Source organism: Carlito syrichta, unplaced genomic scaffold, assembly GCF_000164805.1.
Source record: "Carlito syrichta isolate Samal-C Ts95f unplaced genomic scaffold, Tarsius_syrichta-2.0.1 Scaffold287800, whole genome shotgun sequence".
Lineage (NCBI taxonomy): Eukaryota > Metazoa > Chordata > Mammalia > Primates > Tarsiidae > Carlito > Carlito syrichta.
The window spans coordinates 508,155-530,203 of NW_007231896.1; the positions used below are offsets into that span (position 1 = coordinate 508,155).

A 22,049-nucleotide genomic window follows, 5' to 3' on the forward strand; every position below is an offset into this window, starting at 1 on the left:
ATAGTAGTACCCATATAAGAGACTCAAGAGAGCTTGCTACTTATCTCTGCTATCTGCCATGGGAGGATACACTGAGAAGACAGCCATCTGCAAACCAGGAAAAATGGCCCCACCAGACTCCGGATCAGCTGGCACCTTGACCTTGGACTTGCCAGGTTGTGAGAAATAAATGTCTGCTGTTCAAGTCACCCAGTCTGGGGTAAGTCCAAACTGACTAAGCCAGCATGCCTTCCCACATTAATAACCAAGTCTTTTTCTGATTATATCCCCAATACCAAAAATATTATTTCGTCTTAGTAGGAGTTCAACAAATATTTGTTGACTGAAAGAACTATTTATTTAGGTCCCCAAATAAATCAGGCCTTTTCTCCCCTCCAAGTCTTTGCACAAACTACTCCTGGAAGCACCACCCCACTTCCACTCTCAGCTGCCACCTCCCAGCCCCTCACCTGCAGTCTTCAGGGCACAGGTTAGGTGTCTATTCATCCAGAAAGCCAACCCCAACCTCTTCCTCTTCCCCACACTTCATCTGATGCTACTCCCTCATGTGTCTCTGTATTCTAGCACTTTCCATCCTCTAGCACTCTAGCCTACTTGTTTGTCTCTCCCACCCAGTGACTCCTTGAAGTGTACATTGGGACTCCTATTTACCGCTGAAGCCCCAGCACCTAGTGTAGTGCTTGGTACATAGGAGCTTTCCCGGAAAAGTTTGCTGGATGCTGTTCTCTCGTTCCCATTTCCCTGTGCTGAGGCAAAGACTCCAGAATGGCCCTCGTATCTAATGTGTAGGAACTTGTGAGAGAAAACGTAATGGAAGACACTTTCATGGCCATGGGACTTCTGAGTCCTGTAACCTTCCTGGTGCATCAGATGACAGCCAAGCCCACACCATTCCTGAAGGCTGCACAAATTCAAGAGAGAGCCCACCTTTTCTACCTTAGTGAAAGTCCATCAAATCGAGTTAAAAATTCCTCATTCATGGCCTTAGAATTCCTCCTCTTCCCCTGGGAGAGATAAGGAAAAATATGTTTCCCTTCTATATTAACAGCTTAAAATGTGAGATAAATCCTCCCATCCTAACCTGTTTTTGACAAATGGTCTTTGCTGTCCAGTGGCATGATACATGTCTGACAGATCTATTTATCCATTCTATTTCTTTAGAGATAGCAGCTAAGAAGTTTTATCTATTATTTGTCTCCCTCCCCCATTCCCATTTTCCTAACCAAGCATGTGGAGTAAGCAGTTGATGGATGGTTGGTGTTTGGGATAAAAGGGGCCAGAATCAGATAGTCTTCAGGATGTGAACAAACTGGTTTATTAACAAGAAGTCATCTGGCAGAAGGTGGTGAAGGGAAGAGGAGTGGATACAGACAATGGCCAATGATGGATGAAGGAACACCTGGGGTTGCAAGGTGTAGACTTGAGATAACTGGTGGATGCAACCAATAATGATAATGGGGGTGTCTGGGCTCTGGCGCGGCCTCCTGCACAGGGGTGAATGTCAGACCAGTCACTTGACTCTCTTTGACAATTTTCTGAGAATTCCCCACTGCAAACGCGATCACTATTTCTTTTCCTTTTTCTTTTTGCAAAATGCATCTACCTGTTCAAAGAGGCAGGTGCTAGGCAGGGTGAGAAGAGGCAGAAGTTAGGCAGAGTCATTTTGTTCAGCACCCAAGAACAGGAAGGGAGCTGAGCACCCACCACATGCTAGGCCCTTTGGGATAATGGTGGCCCCTTTGTTTGTGTTTATGTCAAGTTATTTGTGCCCTTGGAATTAATGGCCTGATTTTTCAAAGAGGACACTGAGGCGGGCTCGGTGGCTCAGCCTGTAATCCTGCGCCTTAGGAGGCTGAGGTGAATGAATTGCCTGAGCCCGCGGGTTCAAGACCCGCCTGGGCAACTTGGCGAGACCTCATCTCTACAATAAATCAAAAAATCAGCTGGGTGTGGTAGCACATGCCTGTAATTCCGGCTACTCAGAAGGCTGAGGTGGAAGGATCGCCGGAGCCCAGGAGGTCGGGGCTGCAGTGGCCGGGAGCGGCCACTGCACTCCGGTCTGGGCAACAGAGTGAGACTCCAACTCAAAAGAAACCAAAAACAAACAAACAAACAAACAAAAAAACCAAAGAGGACACTGAGGCACAGAGCAAATAAATGGCCTGATTAAAGTCACCCTGCTAGGAAGTGATGGCATTGGGTCTTATGTCTGTCTGCTACAGAGCCCTCCAAATCACTCAGCTTCTGCATCTCAGGGGTATCAGACCAAGGGATTTTCTCTGCCTCTCCCATGCAAGCAGGCGGTCAGGCATTTGCTCTCTGGGTGAAACTAGATCTGCTTCTGCTGTGATGGGGGATGTGAGCTTGGTATCGGCAATCCTAGGACTGGGCTCTGCATCTTTCAAGCTGTGTGGTCTTGGGCAAATCACTCAGGCTCTCCGAGGCTCTGTCTCATCACCTGTCAAAGTCAGATAATAAATCCTTCCTCTTGCAGGCATTGAGAGGATTAAACTGGATTAGGTGTGTGAAAGTTCTTTGTAACTGGTAATGCCCTCTGCAAATATTAGTTATTATGCTGATACATTTTCCCTTAATAACCCAGAGCTTGGAATATAAAAGCCCTCCATGTCCTTTATTAAGACATCTCCTAGGAGCTAAGCTATTTTATGTCTTTTTGTTCTATGTTGTAGTGGGTTTTGCACTGAAATGTCTTTAAAGCAGTTTCAAATGACTTAAAAAAACAATCTGGGGTTCTTGTTGGTGTTTTAAAAACCTCTGGAAATGATGATGGTAATTACGCAGTTAAATACGGAGTGCTTACTGGGTGAGGGGTGCTCTCCTAAGTACAATAATTCACGTAATGTTCACAAAACCCCAGGAGGCTGATAGTGCCACCATCCCTATTTTACAGATGAGGAAGCAGAGACACAGACAGGCACATAACTTGCATAAGGACACCAAGTAGCAAGTCAAGAACCAGGCTTCAAATGCCAGCAGCCTGGCTTCTAAGCACTCTGCTGTTCAATCTCTCTCTAAGATGTCTTTCCCAAGTTATTGAATATTTCAGTATTGCAATCTGGTCTAACATGTAAGAAAGACAACTCTAGAGGAAAATATAACATAGAAACAACTTATTCAATAAACATGGAATCTCAAAGATCTAACATGTACTATTCCAATGTGTTGTTGTTATGTTTTAGGTGGGCATTTCAGGTTTAAAACTAATTTTAAAATGAAAAAACTGAAGTTAAGGCAGAATGTTGGAGTTTTGTTTTTTTCTTTTAAGTTACTCTTTCCTATCTCTGCCACATACTGGGCTGGCCTTTTAAAATCTCTTGAGACTTAGTTTTCTCACCAACAGGTAAGTGTGCTTCTCAGGTGTACCCTGCCAATTGTTTCAGAGTTCTGCTCTCTTCCTCCCTAAAGGTGCCCTGGAAATTCCTGGCTTTTCCCAGGGGGTGTCACCAACTCCATTTTGAAACAAGAACTATCCACCATTTCCTGACATCAGCTGTTTTTCTTACTCTTTCATTTCACTTTTGTTTTGCAGTGCTTCCCACAAAACCAGTTAAAGCTGCCTCACCTTCACTGCTGTGTGGGTTGCCTCTGTCTTTGGGGTTGCTATGCCCCTAGTCCCATGATGCCACTATTATGCACCGCTAGTTCACTAAAGTTTCTCATCAGCATAGAAAGCTTCTACTCTTAGCCCTACTCTTCCCTTTCCACCACTTCATTAATTCATGCAACAATTATTTATTGATGATCTACTTGTGCCAGGCACTGTACTTGGTACATGGGATAAATTTGTGCAGTAGACAGACACTGACCCGGTCTTCAAGGATACCATATCTAAGAAGAAATAAGAGACAATCAATGAGCAAATTATCATACAAAGTCTGGAAATATTGGTGAATAGACATGATGTCATTAAGGACATCTTCAGTCTGTAAAACAAAATATTATCTACCTTTCCAGACTTCATGAACACTGCACACTGCGATGAGTGTTATGATGGGGGACATACTGGGTGAAATGGGAACAGAGAGAATAGACACCTGTCTTGACCTGATGGGATCAGAGAGGGCTGTCTGAAAGAAGAGACAGCTGAGGTTTGAAGCATGAGTGAGGAATTGGCTTCAACGGGAGGGTGAGTGTGGGGCTGCTATGTGCAAGATCCTATGGTTAGGGTGTTTTCCATCAAGGTGTAGATCATGAAGACCCCAAGGGATACCAGGCTGATGCTCCCAAGAGCTTTCTGCACCAGGCCCACTCTCGCCTGAGGATTTCTTTTGTAAATTTCTGGCAGTAAACCAGGGTTCTCTTCTTTAAGGCAGAGATGGTTTTGTCCTCTGTCTAGATTCTTTGCCAGCAGGTGCTCTTTCTCCTGGTCTCTGTGTCCCACCTTGACTTCCATAGTTGGCCCATTCGTTGTAAGGATTGAGTTTTCATTTGAAGCTTTCTCTACCTGTCACCCATGATTGTACTAATATCTGCCCCTATAAAATTCAGATAAAGATTAAGTAAGGTAATGTAGGTTAAAGGACTTCATAAACTGGGAGGCACTCTATAATTGGCAGCTATTATTATTATTACTATTGTTAAACTAATTATAGTAATTACTATTCCCACAGAAGTTGTATTATTAGTCCAAGGTCACACAGGAAGACTCCCATCCAGACATTAACTACACAGAGCTAACGGCATTTCAAAGAATCACGTTCTGAGATGCAAAACTCTTCCCTATCCAGGTACCTTGTGCTGTGTTCATGCTTCCAGGACCACTGCCAAACTATACTGCCTGGACTCTGCCCCTCAGATCTGCAGGTTCTTCGTGGGCACGCCAGTGCAAGCTACAGTTGCCAAGGTTTTCCAAAAGCACGGTTTGCATTTATTTTGTTTAATTCTTACATTGTGTTTCAGCCTCCTCCTAAATGCATTTGTTTGCAGAAAGAGCCACGAGGGAAAGTTCAGCCCACAAATAAGAATATAATTATTACACAGTTTAGCAGCGCCTGGGCATCACCTGGGTATTCACCGGTGCTCTAAAATTCAATTGTCTCTCCTTCAAGACCATATTTAATAGGATAAACAATTTCTGCTAAATGCAATAAACGTGAACCTGGGCTGTCATCTCCATAATCAACTCAAATTTCCCATTAGAAGCAGTGGCTGTGATTGAGATTCAGAATTTAATTTGGCAGTGCAGGCTTCAATGTGCTAGGGTCGGCTTCATGGGAGCCTCCCATCAACCAAAGACAGAAGCACTCTTCCCCGTCTCTGGGGAATCTTAAAAGAAGATAGATTATAACTCAAGAAAATTATACAGCCTCAGTATAATGAAAGAGATAAAACATTATTGGATTAGCCTGTTGAAATAACAGCAGACGGCAAAGCAATAATATTAAGCCAAACAAGGGCCCCAACCCGTCAGCTCAATGCAGAGGCCACGGAGACACAGGAAGGCAGGCAGATGACCACATGTGCTGCAAGAACTCATGGCACTACAAAACCAGCGCCTTCTGACAGTTGTTTCATTGCCTCAATTTCAAAGAGCTGGTTGGGCCAGATTGGTTGGGTGCTAGTAAACAAAGTTTTGGTGTCGTGTGTTAAGATCTTAGGCCCCAGCAGCAAACTCCAAACAGATGACTTTGCCGAAAACAAATTAGTTGAAAATGGGATGAACTAATTCACCTCTACCAATTGCTCCTTGCTCCCTCCTTCACCAGTTTTATTATTTAGTGACCACGGATTCACTTGAAGTATTTCAATCAGACAGGAAGAGCCCAAGAGCAAAGAAAATCTTAAGGCATGTTTTAATATGATGGAATGAATGAGAAAAATAAAGTTTAAATGCTCACCTGACAATCTAGAAAATAAAAATATTTGGCTTCTGGAACCTAGGGAATAATTGTCTTCTTATTCTCCTCTTTTTTTTTTTTTTTTTTTTTTTAGTAGGAGTCTCATTCTGTCACCCAGGCTAGAGGGCAGTGGCATGCTCCCAGCCACTATAGCCTCAACCTACTGGGCTCAGGTGATCCTTTCACCTCAGCCTTCCAAGTAGCAGGAACTACAGGTACACGCCATCACGCCTGGCTAATTTTTTGATTTGGTGTAGAGATGGGGGTCTCCCTAAGTTGCCCAGGCTGGTCTCGAACCCATGGGCTCAGGCAATCCTCTCACCTCGGCCTCCCAAAATGCTGGGATTATAGGCATGAGCCACTGTACCCGGCCTCTTACTCTCCTCTTCAAGTTTCCTGCACCCAATGGTATTTGCACAAAAGAGTGAGTGAGCAAAGTAGAGTGCACAGACAGTTTTGTGAGAGAAGCAGAGAATATTTACATTGCATATACTCCACAGCAATCAGCTTAAAAGTCTCCTTGACATGTTTTCTCCTCCAGTCACCACGATTTTTTTCTTTTTTTTTTGAGTTGGAGTCTTACTCTGTCACCCAGGCTGGAGGGCAATGGCACGCTCATGGCCACCGCAGCCTCGACCTGCTGGGCTCAGGTGATCCTCCCGCCTCAGCCTTTCAAGTAGCTGGATCTACAGGCACGCGCCACCATGCCCAGCTAAGTTTTTGATTTATTGTAGAGATGAGGTCTCGCCAAGTTGCCTAGGTTGGTCTGAAACCCGTGGGCTCAGGCAATCCTCTCATCTCAGCCTCGATCTTTTTCTTTTCAAACTTTCATTCAGGGATCAGTTTCCCTTTCTCTTGTCTCCAGCTTAGAAACTTCCTGGGGCACCCACCCAAGCCACTCCTTTATTAAGCACCTAATTCTGCTCTGCTCTAGAACTCATGCTCTGACAAGTATAACCATATCCTTTCTATGCTTAGTGTGACCAGGCTCCACTTTCCTCAAAAGGGGTGGGTGATTTGTCAAACACACACACACACACACACACACACACACACACACACACACACACACACACACTTTCTGTGGTGACTTACTCCATGAAAAGTTCTTTGCTAATCAGATACTCATTTACTGAGAGGTTAGAGAGCATCATCGTTATGAATATAAAACTCTAGAGCTTGAGTTTATAGCCCAGGTCTGCTACTTTCTCACTGTGTAATCTTAGACAAGTTGCTTAACTGTCCTAAGCCTCAGTTTCCCCAGTTGCATAGCATCTACCAGAAGGTTGTCATGAAGATGGAACAGATTAATACACTGAATCAGTAGCCAGTTCATAGAGATCATCCAATAAACGTTAACTGCCATTATTGTTGAACAAACCTTGTCCTTGTCAAGGAAAAAACAACTTCTTATCCATTCATTGATTCATTATTAGGCACCTACTACATGCCAGTCACTGCTAGATAGTGAAACTACAGTGTGAACAACTTGCAACAGAGTTCCTGGTGGGTAGCAAATGGGAGGGAGATAAAATAGTAGAGTGAGCAAAGAGAGGATTACAAAGATGCTTAAGCCCTTAAGGAACCTATAATTCTTGTTGAACTCACTATTTATCCAAATCAACATGCATTTTACAAACGGAATACATTTATTTTAAATAGCCTGAAAGGCATTGGCCCTCGTTCATGGGCAAGCCCCAGGTGGATGCTGGTGTGGGAGTGAGCTAGCATGAATTCTTGGGGGTTCAGAGCTCTCACTGTGTGCAGCCCACAGCTGTGTCATCTACTAGACGTGCTCTCTTCCCTAGCAGTTCAGTGTTTCTGAAGCAGGGCCCAAGCAGGGTCTGCCCCCATTTTGAGGCGGTGGATTGTTACACTGCCTTTGTCTTGTTTTATGTCCTCCAGAGCATGAAGACCAGTTGGACCAGCAATTCCACTTCCCATCAATGGGGACATCTATAAGAAAGAAGGTCAACACACATTAATTAGCCTTTGTTACATTCTGTTGCCTTACTGGGGTGGTGGGGAGTATATAAGCCAAAAGACTTTGGGACTCTGAATCTCTAATCTTCCTCCTCTAATCAATCTTCCTTCTTTATGACCATTGTACTTATGCTCCTGCCTATTTAAAGAGGCCAGGGAGATAGATACACATGCCAAACAAAAAATACTACGTGCAAAGATCTGTAATAAATATATGTTCAGAGTCTTCAGGGAGCCCACAGGAAGAATGAACTAATTCTACTTAGAGGATTAGAGAAATTTTTACAGTGGAGGGGATAACTGTGCTGGAATTTGAGGGCTGAATTTGAGGGCTATATAGAAAAAGAGAGCCGGGTGCGGTGGTTCACACTTATAATCCCAGCACTTCGGGAGGTGAGAGGATTGCCTGAGCCCATGAGTTTGAGACCAGCCTGGGCAACTTGGCGAGACCTCATCTCTACAATAAAACAAAATAAAAAAATTAGCCAGGCATGGTGGTGCGTGCCTTTAGTTCCAGCTACTTGGAAGACTGAAATGGAAGGATTGTCTGAGCCCAGTATGTTGAAGTTGTGGTAGCCGTGAGGGTGCCGCTGCACTCCAGCCTGGGTAACAGAGTGAGACTCCGGCTCAAAAAAAAAAAAAGAAAGAAAAAGAGGGTAAGCATTCCAAAATGATCCAAAGAGATGGTTTACAAATGACATGCATTGATATTTCTGTAATACAAAGCACGCTCGATTTTGAAAACAATGAAATATACAATCTGGAGTCAGGATGGATCTCAAACTTCCTAGTGTCCAGCCCCCTACTTCATACCCCGGCCTTGCTCTTATCCTTGTGAATTATTCTCTGGACTCCCCCAGATTTCTCTTTCCCAACAAACTCTCAAAGACTCCTTACTTTTCCTAGAGGAGATCTCGCAGGCTGGGCCTTGGGATCCAGCAGGACAGATGCAGTCACAGCGTGATTCTGAGAAGACAAGGAAGAAAGATTGAATCATCCCGTGTGGAGCAAAGAACTCTTGGAGCTCAGTCCTCCACATCGCTGCATTCCCATCAGGTTAAAACAGCATTTACTTAGTTGAATGGTTTTCAATAAGCAGGTTCCATGCGAAGAATACCTACTCTTTTCTTGAGGATCCTTTGCCTTGAAGGAATGTTTATTTCACAGAGTCATTGAGGACAATTACTCATTAGCTGATATTTGACTTATAAGTTTTCAAGTCCAGAAGCTATATTAGCAGTCACTGAGACAGCCATCACTGATGTTCATCACAAGTAATTGTCTAGCCTATGCTTGAATATCTCTAGGATGGAGAACTTATTACTCTTAGATACCTGGGGGAACACATTACCCTTAGATACTTTATCCTATCCATGGCCAGTTCTGACACTTTGGAAGTGATTTTCCATGTTTATTTGTAATCTGTCATAGAACTTCTCATCTGGATCCCAAAGAATCTCTTTGTAGGACTGTCCTTTATAGCCCAGGCCCTGTGCGTATTCCAGTCATTGGCTTCATATTCTCCCTCATCTCCACTTTACAGCCTCAGGTGGGTTCCAGCTTCCAGGTCCAAATGTCACACACAGCAAGGGAGATTTCAGCAACCCTAGATCAAAACCTTGATGAACTGATGAGCTGATCCCACTTGCTGTGGAGCTGACTCTTACATAGGGGTCCTTGCACTTATGGTAGAACTTCTAGGCCTTATGCTCTCAACATCTGTTTTGCTCATATCCACCCTATCCAAGAAGCCAGAGACGTATTCCTGAATCCCAGACTGAAGGCTGGAATTTTTCTTTCTGATAATACATCTTCTCTTGTATCCCCTGTGTTGAGCGTTTTTTATCCATATGGGTTCTGTCCTGACTCCAGCTGGCTCCTTCTGGGCTGCGACTTGCTATAGCCAGTTGCACCCGATGCTTTTTTTTGGGTGATAGACTGGACTCTTCTTCAAAGCCTTGCAAGGCTATTACAATAAGAGCATAAGATTCCAGGTCCCCACCCGTCCCAGTTTGCCCTGCCCACCACAGTGACCCCAGACATGACTCTGAACATTCTAGTGGTCAATTTTTGCTGCTGCTGCTAATTCTTCTTGCTATGTAATTAATCAGAACATGCACAAAGGCTTTCTCTTATTCAGCTCAGGCTCTCATCTTTGGCCCTTAAAGATTTCCTGAGTTTATCCCACTGTCTGTTTTAGACCACATGGTCTCAGTCTGCTCCTGTCTTCAGTTGAATGCTACTGTCAACACTGTGCCTACTGGAGCTAGAACCCAGGTATCCCAAGTATCTTCTAGTTGATAGCATTTTAACTTCTTAGGAAACAGGTGCAGGCAAATGGCTGGTCCTAGAGCCAGCTTCCTCCAGATTGTGACTTTTACAAGGGATATCAGTTGCCTGAAAATGTACCTTTCAGGACAGGGACTCCATTCCTTTGGCAGGGAGCACAGTGGCAGGAGCTGACTTCCTTCTGGAACTCCTCCAGGGCCTGCTTCATGTTCTGCCTCACTGTGCTGGAATAGGCAAAATCTGTGGCTGTTATGAGTTCATACAGAGGCTCCACCTGGAAAAGGGAACAAGCACTTAATTTGAGAGAAAACATTTATCAAATAGAAGCATAAAGCAAAACTACACAAGAGTGGACAGGGGTCAATGCAGGGACCACATGTGGATTCATATAGAACTGGATGAATGCTTCATCCTCTCTTTGCTTCAGATAACACACAAATTAGCTCATTCAAGTTTAGGTCAACAAACACTTGCTGAATACCTACTAAGTACTAGGTACAAAAGCGTATTAAGCATTAAAAAATGAGGAAGATAAAATTCCTCCTCTCAAGGAACTCAGAATAGAGAGAGAGAGAGAAAGAAACACACCAACAGATGGTTACAACATGGTGGTTACAGGTGGCAGCAGAAGCAGAGAAAAGCAGGTGAGAGGTAGAGAGGATGGATGGTTTATCTATCTCTGGTGGGGCAAAGAACGTGATGTTTAGCAGTTCTTTGGAAGGATTATAGGAGCACTGTCCCAATATCATTCCTCTTTCCATCAGGAAGCTCCAAAGACCACAGACCATCTTCCTTTCCTTAAACACTCAAGACTCATCTGATAAAAATTCCATGTTTTTAGCTGCTCTTGTACAGTTATTAATTTTTTTTTTATGTGCAAAGGCCTTCTTTTCCTTTCCTGGTTAGTTTGTAAGCTCCTGGAGCTCAGGGCTATAGCTCAGCTCTGTGTCTCTAGGGTCCAGCCCCCAGCTGAATGGGTAGAGTGGCTAGATGGATGCAGGGAAATTGGAGGGCCTCCTTAGGGTTGGCAGCAGGCATGGAGGAGAGGGTGTGGCTATTAAAAACACAGAAGGAGCAGCAGCAGCAGATACTGCTTGCTCGGTGGATGTGGCAGTGTTTGAGAAGGAGAAGTCACAGATGGACGTGGTGTTGTTTGTAAACTAGAAAAACCAGAAGCATGGTCCAAAGAGGTAGTGAAAAATGTTTAGTTCCTCTTGGTTCAAGTTTCAACTCCAGGGTCAGGTTCCTCTCCAGATTTTGTTTGTGATCCTGCCCTAATCCAGTCCTGGAGAGTTTAGGGTCTGACTAAATGCAGGCAATTATGACTAATAGAAGCCTCCAGTGGGAAGAAAATTGCTTCCATTTCTTAATGCATCTGATGCTGACCTTCGCTCCAGTGGGCAAAGCAAGACCCCTTGGTGGTCCCATTGTCTCACCGTTTTGTGGTCAATGAATTGATCCAGAGGCTGTTGCAGAACTATCCAGCCTGCTGACCACACATGAGGAGGGAGGTTGGGAGGGAGAAAAGGGGGAGCTTGCTTTACACCAACAGAGAGCTCTTCCAACAATCTGCTTTTGCTCCAGCAGTACCTTGAAAGGCTGCCTTTAGCCACCAAGGTATTTTTTTCTACCAGTACTGAGATTTGCTCCAGACAGAGCAAGTCAGTAGCCTAACTGAAATATACCCTCCACACACATTGTGTTCCAGATTATGTGGAGGTCTACAAATAGGATCCCACATCATCCTCACAAGGTAGCAACTATTAGCTCCACTTTTAGATGAGGTTAAGTAACTTGATCAAGGACACACAACTCATAAAATGTCATTACCAGGATTCTAAACCAAAGCTTGTTTTTTTCCTACTAGTCATGATGATCACTCCCATTTATCCTCTCCATTCCAGGATTCTCCAAATTTTACAGGCAACACTTTCCCTTGGAATTCAGCAGTAGTTTCTCAGGACTCCACAGCTACCTTTTTAACTTAGCAGAGCACATTTGTCTGTTCTTTGGTTTGCTGCTCCTTTTTTTTAGTGTTTTTTGTTTTCTCCCTGTCTTCCTCCTTCTTCCCCTTTTTCCTCTTTGTCTTTCTTTGCCATCTCTTCCCCCAGCACATGGTACTAACAGCTCACATTAATCATTGGGTCCACCGAACACCTGCCCTTGTAAACATTTTCTTTATCACACTGTCGCAAAGACATGGCGAGCACCATCTATTAAACTCCATGCTGGTCTCTATAGTGGACATTTGTATTCATGTGAAAACAAATAATTATTACCATTTATTAGGGGCCAAACTAAGTACTTCACAAATATTACATAGCTTAATCTCTACAACAGTCTTAGGTATTTGTCTTCTGTTTACTCATTGAACAAATGAAAAAGCTGAAGCACAGAAAAGTTAAGTCAATTGATGAAAGTTATACAGTAAGTGGTAGGAAAGGATTTGAACTGTTAGCTGTTGTGGTCTCTTTTCTTTCAGCATATATTTTTGGGTAGGTAGGTAGCCCTATTCAAAGGATGGATAGGTGGCTATCTACACCAAATTGGTGGCATAAGTGCAGTTTTATATCTCACTTTTTTTATTTAACATAAGAAGAAGAATATTTTCCCGTGTGATTCAATAGCCTTTGATAAAATGATTTTCCATGACTTCAGAGTATCCACCTGTACAGATGAACCACAACATATTCAACTCTTCTCTTATTGTGGAGACTTTAAGATGTTTCCGTTTTCCTTTATTCCTTTGCTACTACAAAGAGCAAAACACTCTTTACACATACATCTTTACCACCTTTTCAATTTCTTTAGTATATTCTTGCATTTGGGTTATTGGATCAAAAGCTATAAACATGCTTAATGCTTTGGATATATCTGCTTAAGTTCTTTTTCTAAAGAGTTATATCAAATCATACACCCATCCTATTTTACAAAAGTGCAGATCTAATCACTTTCAATGCCATTGAGTATTACAGATTTTTAACCGTTATCAATTTGATATGTAGAAAATAGTGTTACAGTGTTACTTTAATTTTAATTTTTATTACTAGAGAAGTTAAAATTTTGTGTATTTGTTGGCCAACTGAGAAGTGTCCATCTCCTTTGAGATGCTTCTTTCTTAGAAATTGTATCACTCCTCACATAGTAAGGCTTTCATTTGTGGCAAATTTATTTATTTATTTTGGTGTGCTATCTGCCATTTAGTTGTATTCATGGTTTCCTTGTTTGAAATTCAGAATTTATTTTGGGGGTTCAAATCCAATGTAGTCTTACCAGGAGCATGCTACCACATTTGTTCTTGAAACTTTCTCTTGGCTGGAGTAATTTGCTTTGAGAAAATATTCAAGTAATCTGCTTTTAGAAGAATGTGATGGTTATTTTTACTGCTTATCATATATTTCAGCTTTTTTTCTTTTTGGAACAAGAGAGGGCTGCATTTCCTGTCTTCTGTGAAGTCACATTTGCAAAGTGACTTGTTTTGACCAGTGAAAGGTGAGAAGAACAGGGTGTCATTTCCCAGTTGAAACTTCGAGAGCACAGTGAGGTGATTTGGCCCACTCTTTTATCACTGCTGTGAAGATCTTGGGAGTCCATGACAAAATAAGGTCCCCATTTCTGGATCGCTGAGTGACTACATTGAGCAAAGCCTTCTCGCCAACACATTTCGAACATGTTGTATGATTGATAGAATTTTGTACTAAGCCACTAAAATTTGGGGGTTGTTTTTTGCAGTATGGCTTAGGTCATCCTGGTCTTTGTGTCAGCAACATTCTCTACCTTATTTTCTTCCTTTCATCCTGGGCAATGCCAATAATTCAAACAATGACTTCTCCATCAGCATGGATCCCAGCCCACAACCTAGCTACTCTTACTTGTACAGAAATGCACACAGAAGATAGCCTTTATGCCTAGGATTACCACCTAAATACAAGACACTCAGGTACATTTTAATATCAGATAAACAGCAAATACTATTTTAATATAAGTATGTCCCATGCAATATTTGGGAGATCCTTATACTAAAAAATGATTCTTTATTTATCTGAAATTCAAATTTAACTGGATACCCTATGTTTTTCTTTGCAGAATCTGGCAAACCTTTTGTGACTTCTTTAATATCTCAAAATGTCTTTGAATTATTCACCTATTAATGACTGTTTCACAAGGCCACAAGTTTCTTCCTTTGAGATCTCATAGTTATTGTTCCATTATCATCAGGAATTTCATGTTACAAGGAATTCTAAGACAAGTTTGTCTTTTGTAGCATATGGTAGTTTCTAAAAGTAAAAACATTGCACCAGGATGTGTTTCAGTATTGTTTTGTTTTCAGTACTTTTGCCTAGTTTTCAATGAGTTGTTCATTTTGCATTATCAGCTCAGGGAAATTTCTCTTATTATGGTCTCGGTTAATGTATCTTCACATTTAATCTCATCTCTTTCTTAGGAAATAGTCTCTGTGTTTTAGATTTTCTCTTCTGTACTCTCTGTCCATCATATTTCTTTTCTGTCATTGTTTTAATCTCTTTGTCTTTTGCTCTTGCATTATAAGAACATTTTTACAGCACCTTCCACATCACTGACTCAATTTTCTGCAGTGTCAATTCTGTTCTTTATAGTTTCTAATGTAGGTTTTTAATTTTGCTCTTGTGCTGTTGGTTTCCTATATTCAACCATTTTCCTTTTCATCTGATTAGTGTCTAAACACCTCAGCTTCTATTATTTGAATTTTATACATTCTTCATTTTTCTTGAATTTTTTTATAATCACAAAGAAAATGCATTCTAAAGTTTACTTCTCTTTTTCCATTTTTTAGATATAGGCTAATTTTCTACATCTTGAATACAATTTCAGTCCTTTGTGTTCAAAAATCTCTTTATTTGTCCATTGCTATCTCTTAAGTCTTCTTTGAGCAAAGACCCATCCCTCTACGGGTAAAGTTTACCACAAAACATTGTGAATGGCTCCTCTGTGTTCGCCTTCCCCGCCTATCTGGCTTCTATAGAAATCATGTTTCAGATCTTGATTTTAAAGACTTGCTTATGTGCTCAAGCTTTGGCTAAGACTCTGGTATCTAGGAATTTCTTGTCTATAGGCCCTGCTATCTTGAAATCAATTGCCATTCCTACTACCTGGTAAGCTGACTTTGCAGAGAGGAATTATTCTGACATAATGTGAAGACATCTGCAGTTTTTTTTTTCTTGCCAGGAAAGAGTGCTCGCGAGAGTGGGAAGCCCAGCATGTATGTTTCCCACTCAAGGTAGAGAGGCACAGAGGGGCTTAAAATCTTCAAAATCTTGCCTCCTCAACTCCTGCAACACTCCTGCAAACACCTCTGATTCTCCAACATCACACATCACATTACCTGCTTGGCACTTGACATTCCCAGTGTATAGGCAGCCATATTCAACCTCTCTGAGTAACCAGGGCATTCCTTTGGTTCTCAGTTTTTTGAAAAAATGCAGATAAGACATCTCAGTAAAAAGTAAAGACCAGGGATCTGCTTTCTGCTGAACTTTCTGTTCTTTTCCATGACCATCTTTGAAGATGCTTTCTGAGTAGAGGGAAAGCTGGGCAGAGCAGCTTCGCATACCTTAATGCCACTATCAGCCAATGCCTGATTTATCAGGAACTGCTGGCAACTCAGCTGGTTTTATCCCTCTCATGCTCGCCAGCAACTGTACTCTAATTGTCACTGCTGAATAAGTGCAGAGGAGAGGGTTTGAATGGCAGCCTTCTTATTCTGCAGAAACTGTACATTGGACATACAAATAAAGACACTATGGGGAATTGCCAGGAGTGGGGACTACAGTCTCTCCAGAGTTCCAACCCCTCATCCCCCACCTTGACTGCAAGAAGGGTCTCCAGGGGATGGACACCAGCCCATCAATGACTGTACAGACACTGGCAAGAAGAGGTGGTATAAGACGGGCTGTGGATAGCATGCAGAAGTCCCCACAGGCAAGGATCTACCATTGCTGATATGTTTGACAGTCCTGATCTAACACATGTCTTTTTAGTTTAACATTGTAAAACTCCTCTTGCTTGGGTGACAGGTGGTTGGGATCATTATTTTTTATTCAGTAAACACACAAGAAAGTCTAAGAGGGGAAGGAAGAAGTTAAAGTTTTCTGTCTGGACCTAACAGAAACTCTTGAACAGTCACATATGGATACAACCTCTCTGACCTTTGATTTTTATCAGTCACAATATGGAGAGAAGAATATTTAACTTGCAGACTATTGTGAGCATTAGATAAAATGACATTTCTAAAGCCCTTGGCAGAAAGTCATGAATATAGTAGGTGCGCAAAATGCGTTAGCAATTATCATGGTGCCTTATTCTGTCCTGTAAGACAGTTATGGGTGTATCTTACTCTTCATCCTAGACTATTTTTCATCCTTGCACCTTCCTCTGTTTTTCTTCAGGACTTTATTTCCTGAAACACAGCAGAAACTTAGCAGCTATTTGGCTGAATGTATGAATATTTAAATGAACAAATAACTGAACAAGTGATTCCCTGTTGAAATAGAAAGAACATTAAGTTAAGAATATTAGAATTAGAAGCTGATCATTAATTTCCTCTAGCAATAGGGGGTCCCAAGTAAGAGGGAGTCAGAGGTCTCTAGGTGATACTGAGCAGTATGTTATAATCTCTTTATCCCATATGTGTTTTTCACATTAATCTATGTGCCTTAACACTAGGACCTGGACAGAGCAGCTTTGCGTACCTTAACTTTGATGATGGCTGGGTTGTACTGCACTGCGTCTCCCCACTCCTGCATCAGTTCTGCTGTGGGTAGCTCCTTGTATGCCAGGGCAGTGATGTGCTCACTTGCCCCTCCTCGTACAAGGACCACCAAGTCCTCCACCATGGTGTTCCTCGTGTTTCTATCTGGAATAGACACGGAAAGCTGACATGTCATTAGAGGACTCAGTTTTACACTCTGGAATTTACTGCAGCCCAGTCAATGACCTGACCATTTTAATATTCACTGAGCTTACCTGGGAGATGTGAGTGGACAAGACACATCTCTGCTATCATGGTGCATAGGGCAAATGGAAGCTCGCTCAAGATGGGGGCAGGACAAGAAGGGGACATTTATCTTGAGCATCTATATGTGCCAGTCACTGAGTGAGTTTATGAAAGATAGAAAGATGATAAATGGATAAAAGATAGATATAAATAGATTGGTAGATATAAATAGATAATTAATAGGAAAATAGGTAGGTAGACAGATAAACAGGTAGATAGATAGATAATAGGTAAATAGGTAGATAAAAGGAGACAGATAGCAGATTGGTAGACAGATAAATAGGTAAATAGGTAGGTGTATAGGTAGGTAAGTAGGTAGGTGATAGATAACAGATAGGCAAATAGGTAGATAGGTAGATCATAGATTGGTAAATAGGTGGGTAGGCAGGCAGGAAAGTTGATAGGTAGGTAATAAGGTGGTAGGCTAGTAGGTATATAGATAATCTATAGATAAATAGGTAGATAGATGATAGGACATCGGTATAGCCTTGCAGCCTTGAACAAATCATTTATACAGTGTGACATTTCTTTTTTTTCAGTGTGACATTTCTTTTCACCTCATTTATGAAGTGGATCTACTACATCAATGTAAAAAATGAATGGTGTGATAACAGCTAATAATTATTGTTCATGTATACATCAGTAACTAATCCAAATGTTGCACATGAATAAAACTCATTAATCTTTACTACAAAATAGGAACTATAGAGCCCTCATTTTGCAGATAAGAAATCTCAGAGAGGTAAAGGTACTCACCCAGATGGCTCTGTCCAGGCCTTTAGCCTGTCTTTGTGTGAGATGACAAATGTTAGAAATTTTACAATGACTGTGCTCAGTACCTAAGAGAAACTCACTAACCAGTGGCTACTATAAAGCAACTATTATTTTGACTTATCATGGAGTTGCCAAGAAAGCCCTCAATCATATCAGGAAGTCATTCCCATTCTAATGTGTCTATGTTTTCAATGCCAAAATAGCTAACAGGTGTAAAATGGCTCCTCAGTTCTGAGCCTGCAACACTCAAGCATCATAAAAAATGGAAGTCTAGTATACTGCTGATAAGAGTATAAATTGGTACAACCATTTTAGAAAACAGCTTAGCACTATCTAGTCAAGTAGAAAACACCCACTCTCTACCACTCAGCAATTCAAGTCCTAAGTATATTCCCTGGAAAAACACTTACATGTGCACCAGATGACTGTGAGAGATGCTCATAGTAGTATGGATTATAATTGCTTGAAAAAGGAAATAACTTACATGTCCATCAACTGTAGAGTGGACCAAGAAACAGGGGTATATTCACATAATAAAATAGCATGCAGCAATGGAAGTGAACTAATTATGTTTACACACACACACACACACACACACACACACACACACACACATTGAATGAAAAATACAAACCTGGAAAGATTATATTCCATCAACATATAGTTCAGAAGCAAGCAGCACTAAGTCACATTGGCTAATGACACAGGTAGGTGATAAACCATAAAGAATGAAAGGGCATATTTAGCATAGAAGTTGAGAAAGTATTTGTCTAAAAAAGGGAGGCAGGTGCTGTTCTTCAGCAAGGGTTTCTGGTGTGGTGGGAAATGTTCTATTTAGTGACCTAGATGAGGGGTTACTTTTCAAGTCATAGCAGCATGGATTATAATTGCTTGAAAAAGGAAATAACTTACATGTCCATCAACAGTATCTATGTTTTATCTAGGATATACAAAGAACTCAAATGTGCCAAAAAGAAAGAAAACAAAGAACCCTATTAAAAATGGGCAAAATATATGAATAGACACTTCTCAGAAGAAGACACACAAGCAACCAGCAGATACATGAAAAAATACTCAGCCTCACTAGTCATCAAAGAAATGCAAATTAAAACCACACTGAGATACCACTTAACAGGATGACTATCATCAAATAACTCAAAAACAACAAATGCTGGAGAGGATGTGGGGAAAAGAAACCCCTTTACATTGTTGTGGGAATGTAAACTAGTACACCTCTGTGGAAAACTGTGACGATTTCTAAAAAATCTGAAAATTGACTTTCCATACAACCCAGCAATCCCCCTTCTGGGAATATACCCAGAGAAACTCAAATCACTCTACAATAAAGATATACACAGACACATGTTTATTGCAGCATTATTCATAATAGCAAAAACATGGAACCAACCATGCTGCCCATCGAAAGTGGACTGGATAAAGAAGATGTGGTGAATTTACACAGTGGAATATTATGCAGCTATAAATAAAAACAAAATTATGAACTTTGCAGCAACCTGGATGGAATTAGAGTCTATAGTACTCAGTAATTTATCACAGAAACAAAGATCTGAAGTGCCACATGTACTCACTCATAAGTGTACCTTGAACATTTTTCATAATACCATAAGAAAGGGATTGGCAGTAGTGAGACACTGCTAGGGGATGGGGGGCACATAACATCAATAAGGGTACCCATACTTCACCTGTATGATGACTACGAATGTATCTAACCCTCATTTGTATCCCACATTTTAAAAATAAAACAATTTTAAGATAAATAAATAAACAATAAAAAGTGCCTGTGTTTTATGTATGCCTATGTATGATACGTCTTCCAACCTAGCCCCACCAAAATGAACAAAGAAACAGCAATATCAACAAGTCAGTCACAAGCACAAGAGGCTGTGCTAGATTAGCAGTTGATTTTTGTGGTTATAGTCTTATTTTGTTTTGTGTCCCATATAATTCCAGGCACAAGTTTAGTAAGTAGAAAGATAAAGGCAGAGCTGCTTGAGTACAGAAGGGTTAGAAATCAGAGTCCAGCTGCTCAGCCTCTTGCCTACCCTACTTGCTATGTGGATTCCTGACTCCCTTGAATTGCTCCCAAATTTCCTGCCCCCAGACAGCTGGCTCTACAGCATGGCTTCAATACCCAACTTAGGTCTTGTCTTTCCTGCCACTTAGTTCCAGCTACGGAATTTGTGACCTTGCCTGCTCTTCTTGTCTCCATATCATTCATTATCTCAGGTAAGAACTAACCTCCTCTACCTACCATCCACCCCAGCATCCTACAATGAGCCAGGCCAACTTCCAGCCCTCAGAGCAGATTTACATTATCAGTTGACCTTTTCCTGCCTAGAAACAAGTTCATTATTTTGCTCCTCAACTTGCAGTTCACCTATTCCCTTTTCTAGGAAGCCTATTCTGATGTACCGGACCAGATATGGCCCTGCCATTATCTCTTTAGTTGTTTGCTAACCTCACATGAACACTATGAGGATGTGAATTCAGTCTTACACCTTTTTGCACACTCAGCACATAGGAGTAAAACCTTGGAACATTTTTATTGGATAAACTATTATTTTTCCCCTTATTTTATTTTAAAGCTGTGGAGTACAAGTCAGAATTAGGTATATAAGTGGTCTATGTGCAGGTGAAGTTTGGGCCTCCCACTGGTCCTCACTTCCTCTAGTTTAGGATTGGGTAACCTTAGTGATGTTATGTACTTCACCTCTCTCCCTTCCCTTGCAATGTCCCACTACTGCTGATCCCTCTTTTATAGTACTGTGATAATTGTTCAGGAACCACTTATGGGTGAGAATATGCAGTATTCAGTTCTTTGTTTTGGTGATAGATCACTGGGTATAATGGCCTCTAAATCTATCCAAGTTGCTGTGAAATCCATAATTTTGCCCTTCTCTATGGCTGCATAATAGTCCGTCATATATATGTACTACATTTTTAAAATCCAATAGCTGGGGAAAGGATACCTTATTCAGTATACGGTGCTGGAAAAACTGGTTGACCACATGCAGAGGAATGAAACAGGACCCCTACCTATCACCATACATAAAAATCAACTCTATTTGGATCAAAGACCTAAATGTAAAACCTCAAACTATGAGAATCTTAGAAGAAAATGCAGGATATAGTCTTCTGCACACTGGAACCAATTCTTGATCATAATCCCAAAAGTATATGCTATAAAAGATACAACAGACAAGTGGTACCTCATCAAACTGAAATGTTTTTGCAAAGCAAAAGAAACCATCAAGAGAGTGGGGAGACAGTACACAGGATAGGGAAAAAAAATATTTTACTAACTGTGTACCTAAAGGCCTAACATCCAAGATCTATGAAGAACTCAAATGAGCTGAAAGGAAAGAGCACTAACAGCCTTATTAAAAAGTGGGCAAAAGACATGAATAGGCACTTAAAAAAAAAAGACATATGAACAGCCAACAGATACATGAAAAAATGCTCAGCCTCACTAATCACCAGAGAAATGCAAATCAAAACCACATTGAGATACCACCTAGCTCCAGTAAGAATGGCAATCATTAATTAAATTTAAAAAAAAAACAGATGCTGGCAAGGATGCAGAGAAAAGGGAGTACTTCTACACTGTTGGTGGGAATGCAAACTAGTTCAGTCTCTATGGAAAACAGTGTGGCGATTTTAAAAATAACTAGAAATTTATCTTCCATATGACCCAGCAATACTCCTTCTGGGAATATTCTTGGAGGAACTCAAATTATTCTATAAAAATGATACCTGCACACACATGTTTACTGCAATACTATTCACAACAGTAAAAACATGGATATATTATTATTTTAATTGAAATGCTTTGAATAGCCAGTCTTTGGCTTAAAGAAAGACTGGGACCAGGAGGCACTAAGGAGAAAAAGATTATAAGCATAGACGTCACAAGGCCCTGCCACTCACCTTTTATTTCATTCAGAATACCATTGCATTTGCCTGCTGACACACCCAGACTGACGTAGACATTTTTTATGGCACCACCAATTTTAAAATCGTTTTTGGCACAGTCACGGACGTTGTCAAGAGAATAATCTGAAGGAAGCAAGGAAACAAATCCATGACCTAAA

The 22,049-nt window shown here is 41.2% G+C and overlaps 1 protein-coding gene across 2 annotated transcripts in view; it reads right to left on the bottom strand.

Moving 5' to 3' along the window:
* Positions 1–7,456: 7,456 nt before the first annotated feature.
* Positions 7,457–22,049, bottom strand: part of C8B (complement C8 beta chain) — a 38,416-nt gene continuing 23,823 nt past the window's right edge. For both annotated transcript variants that reach the window (XM_008053051.1, XM_008053052.1), the window contains exons 8-12: positions 21,886–22,014; positions 16,859–17,022; positions 10,251–10,404; positions 8,739–8,807; positions 7,457–7,814 (exon numbers count right to left, since the gene is read on the bottom strand). In XM_008053051.1, coding sequence (XP_008051242.1) covers positions 7,663–7,814; positions 8,739–8,807; positions 10,251–10,404; positions 16,859–17,022; positions 21,886–22,014 — 668 coding nt within the window. In that variant the 3' untranslated portion in view covers positions 7,457–7,662. The remainder of the gene's footprint in view (positions 7,815–8,738; positions 8,808–10,250; positions 10,405–16,858; positions 17,023–21,885; positions 22,015–22,049) is intronic.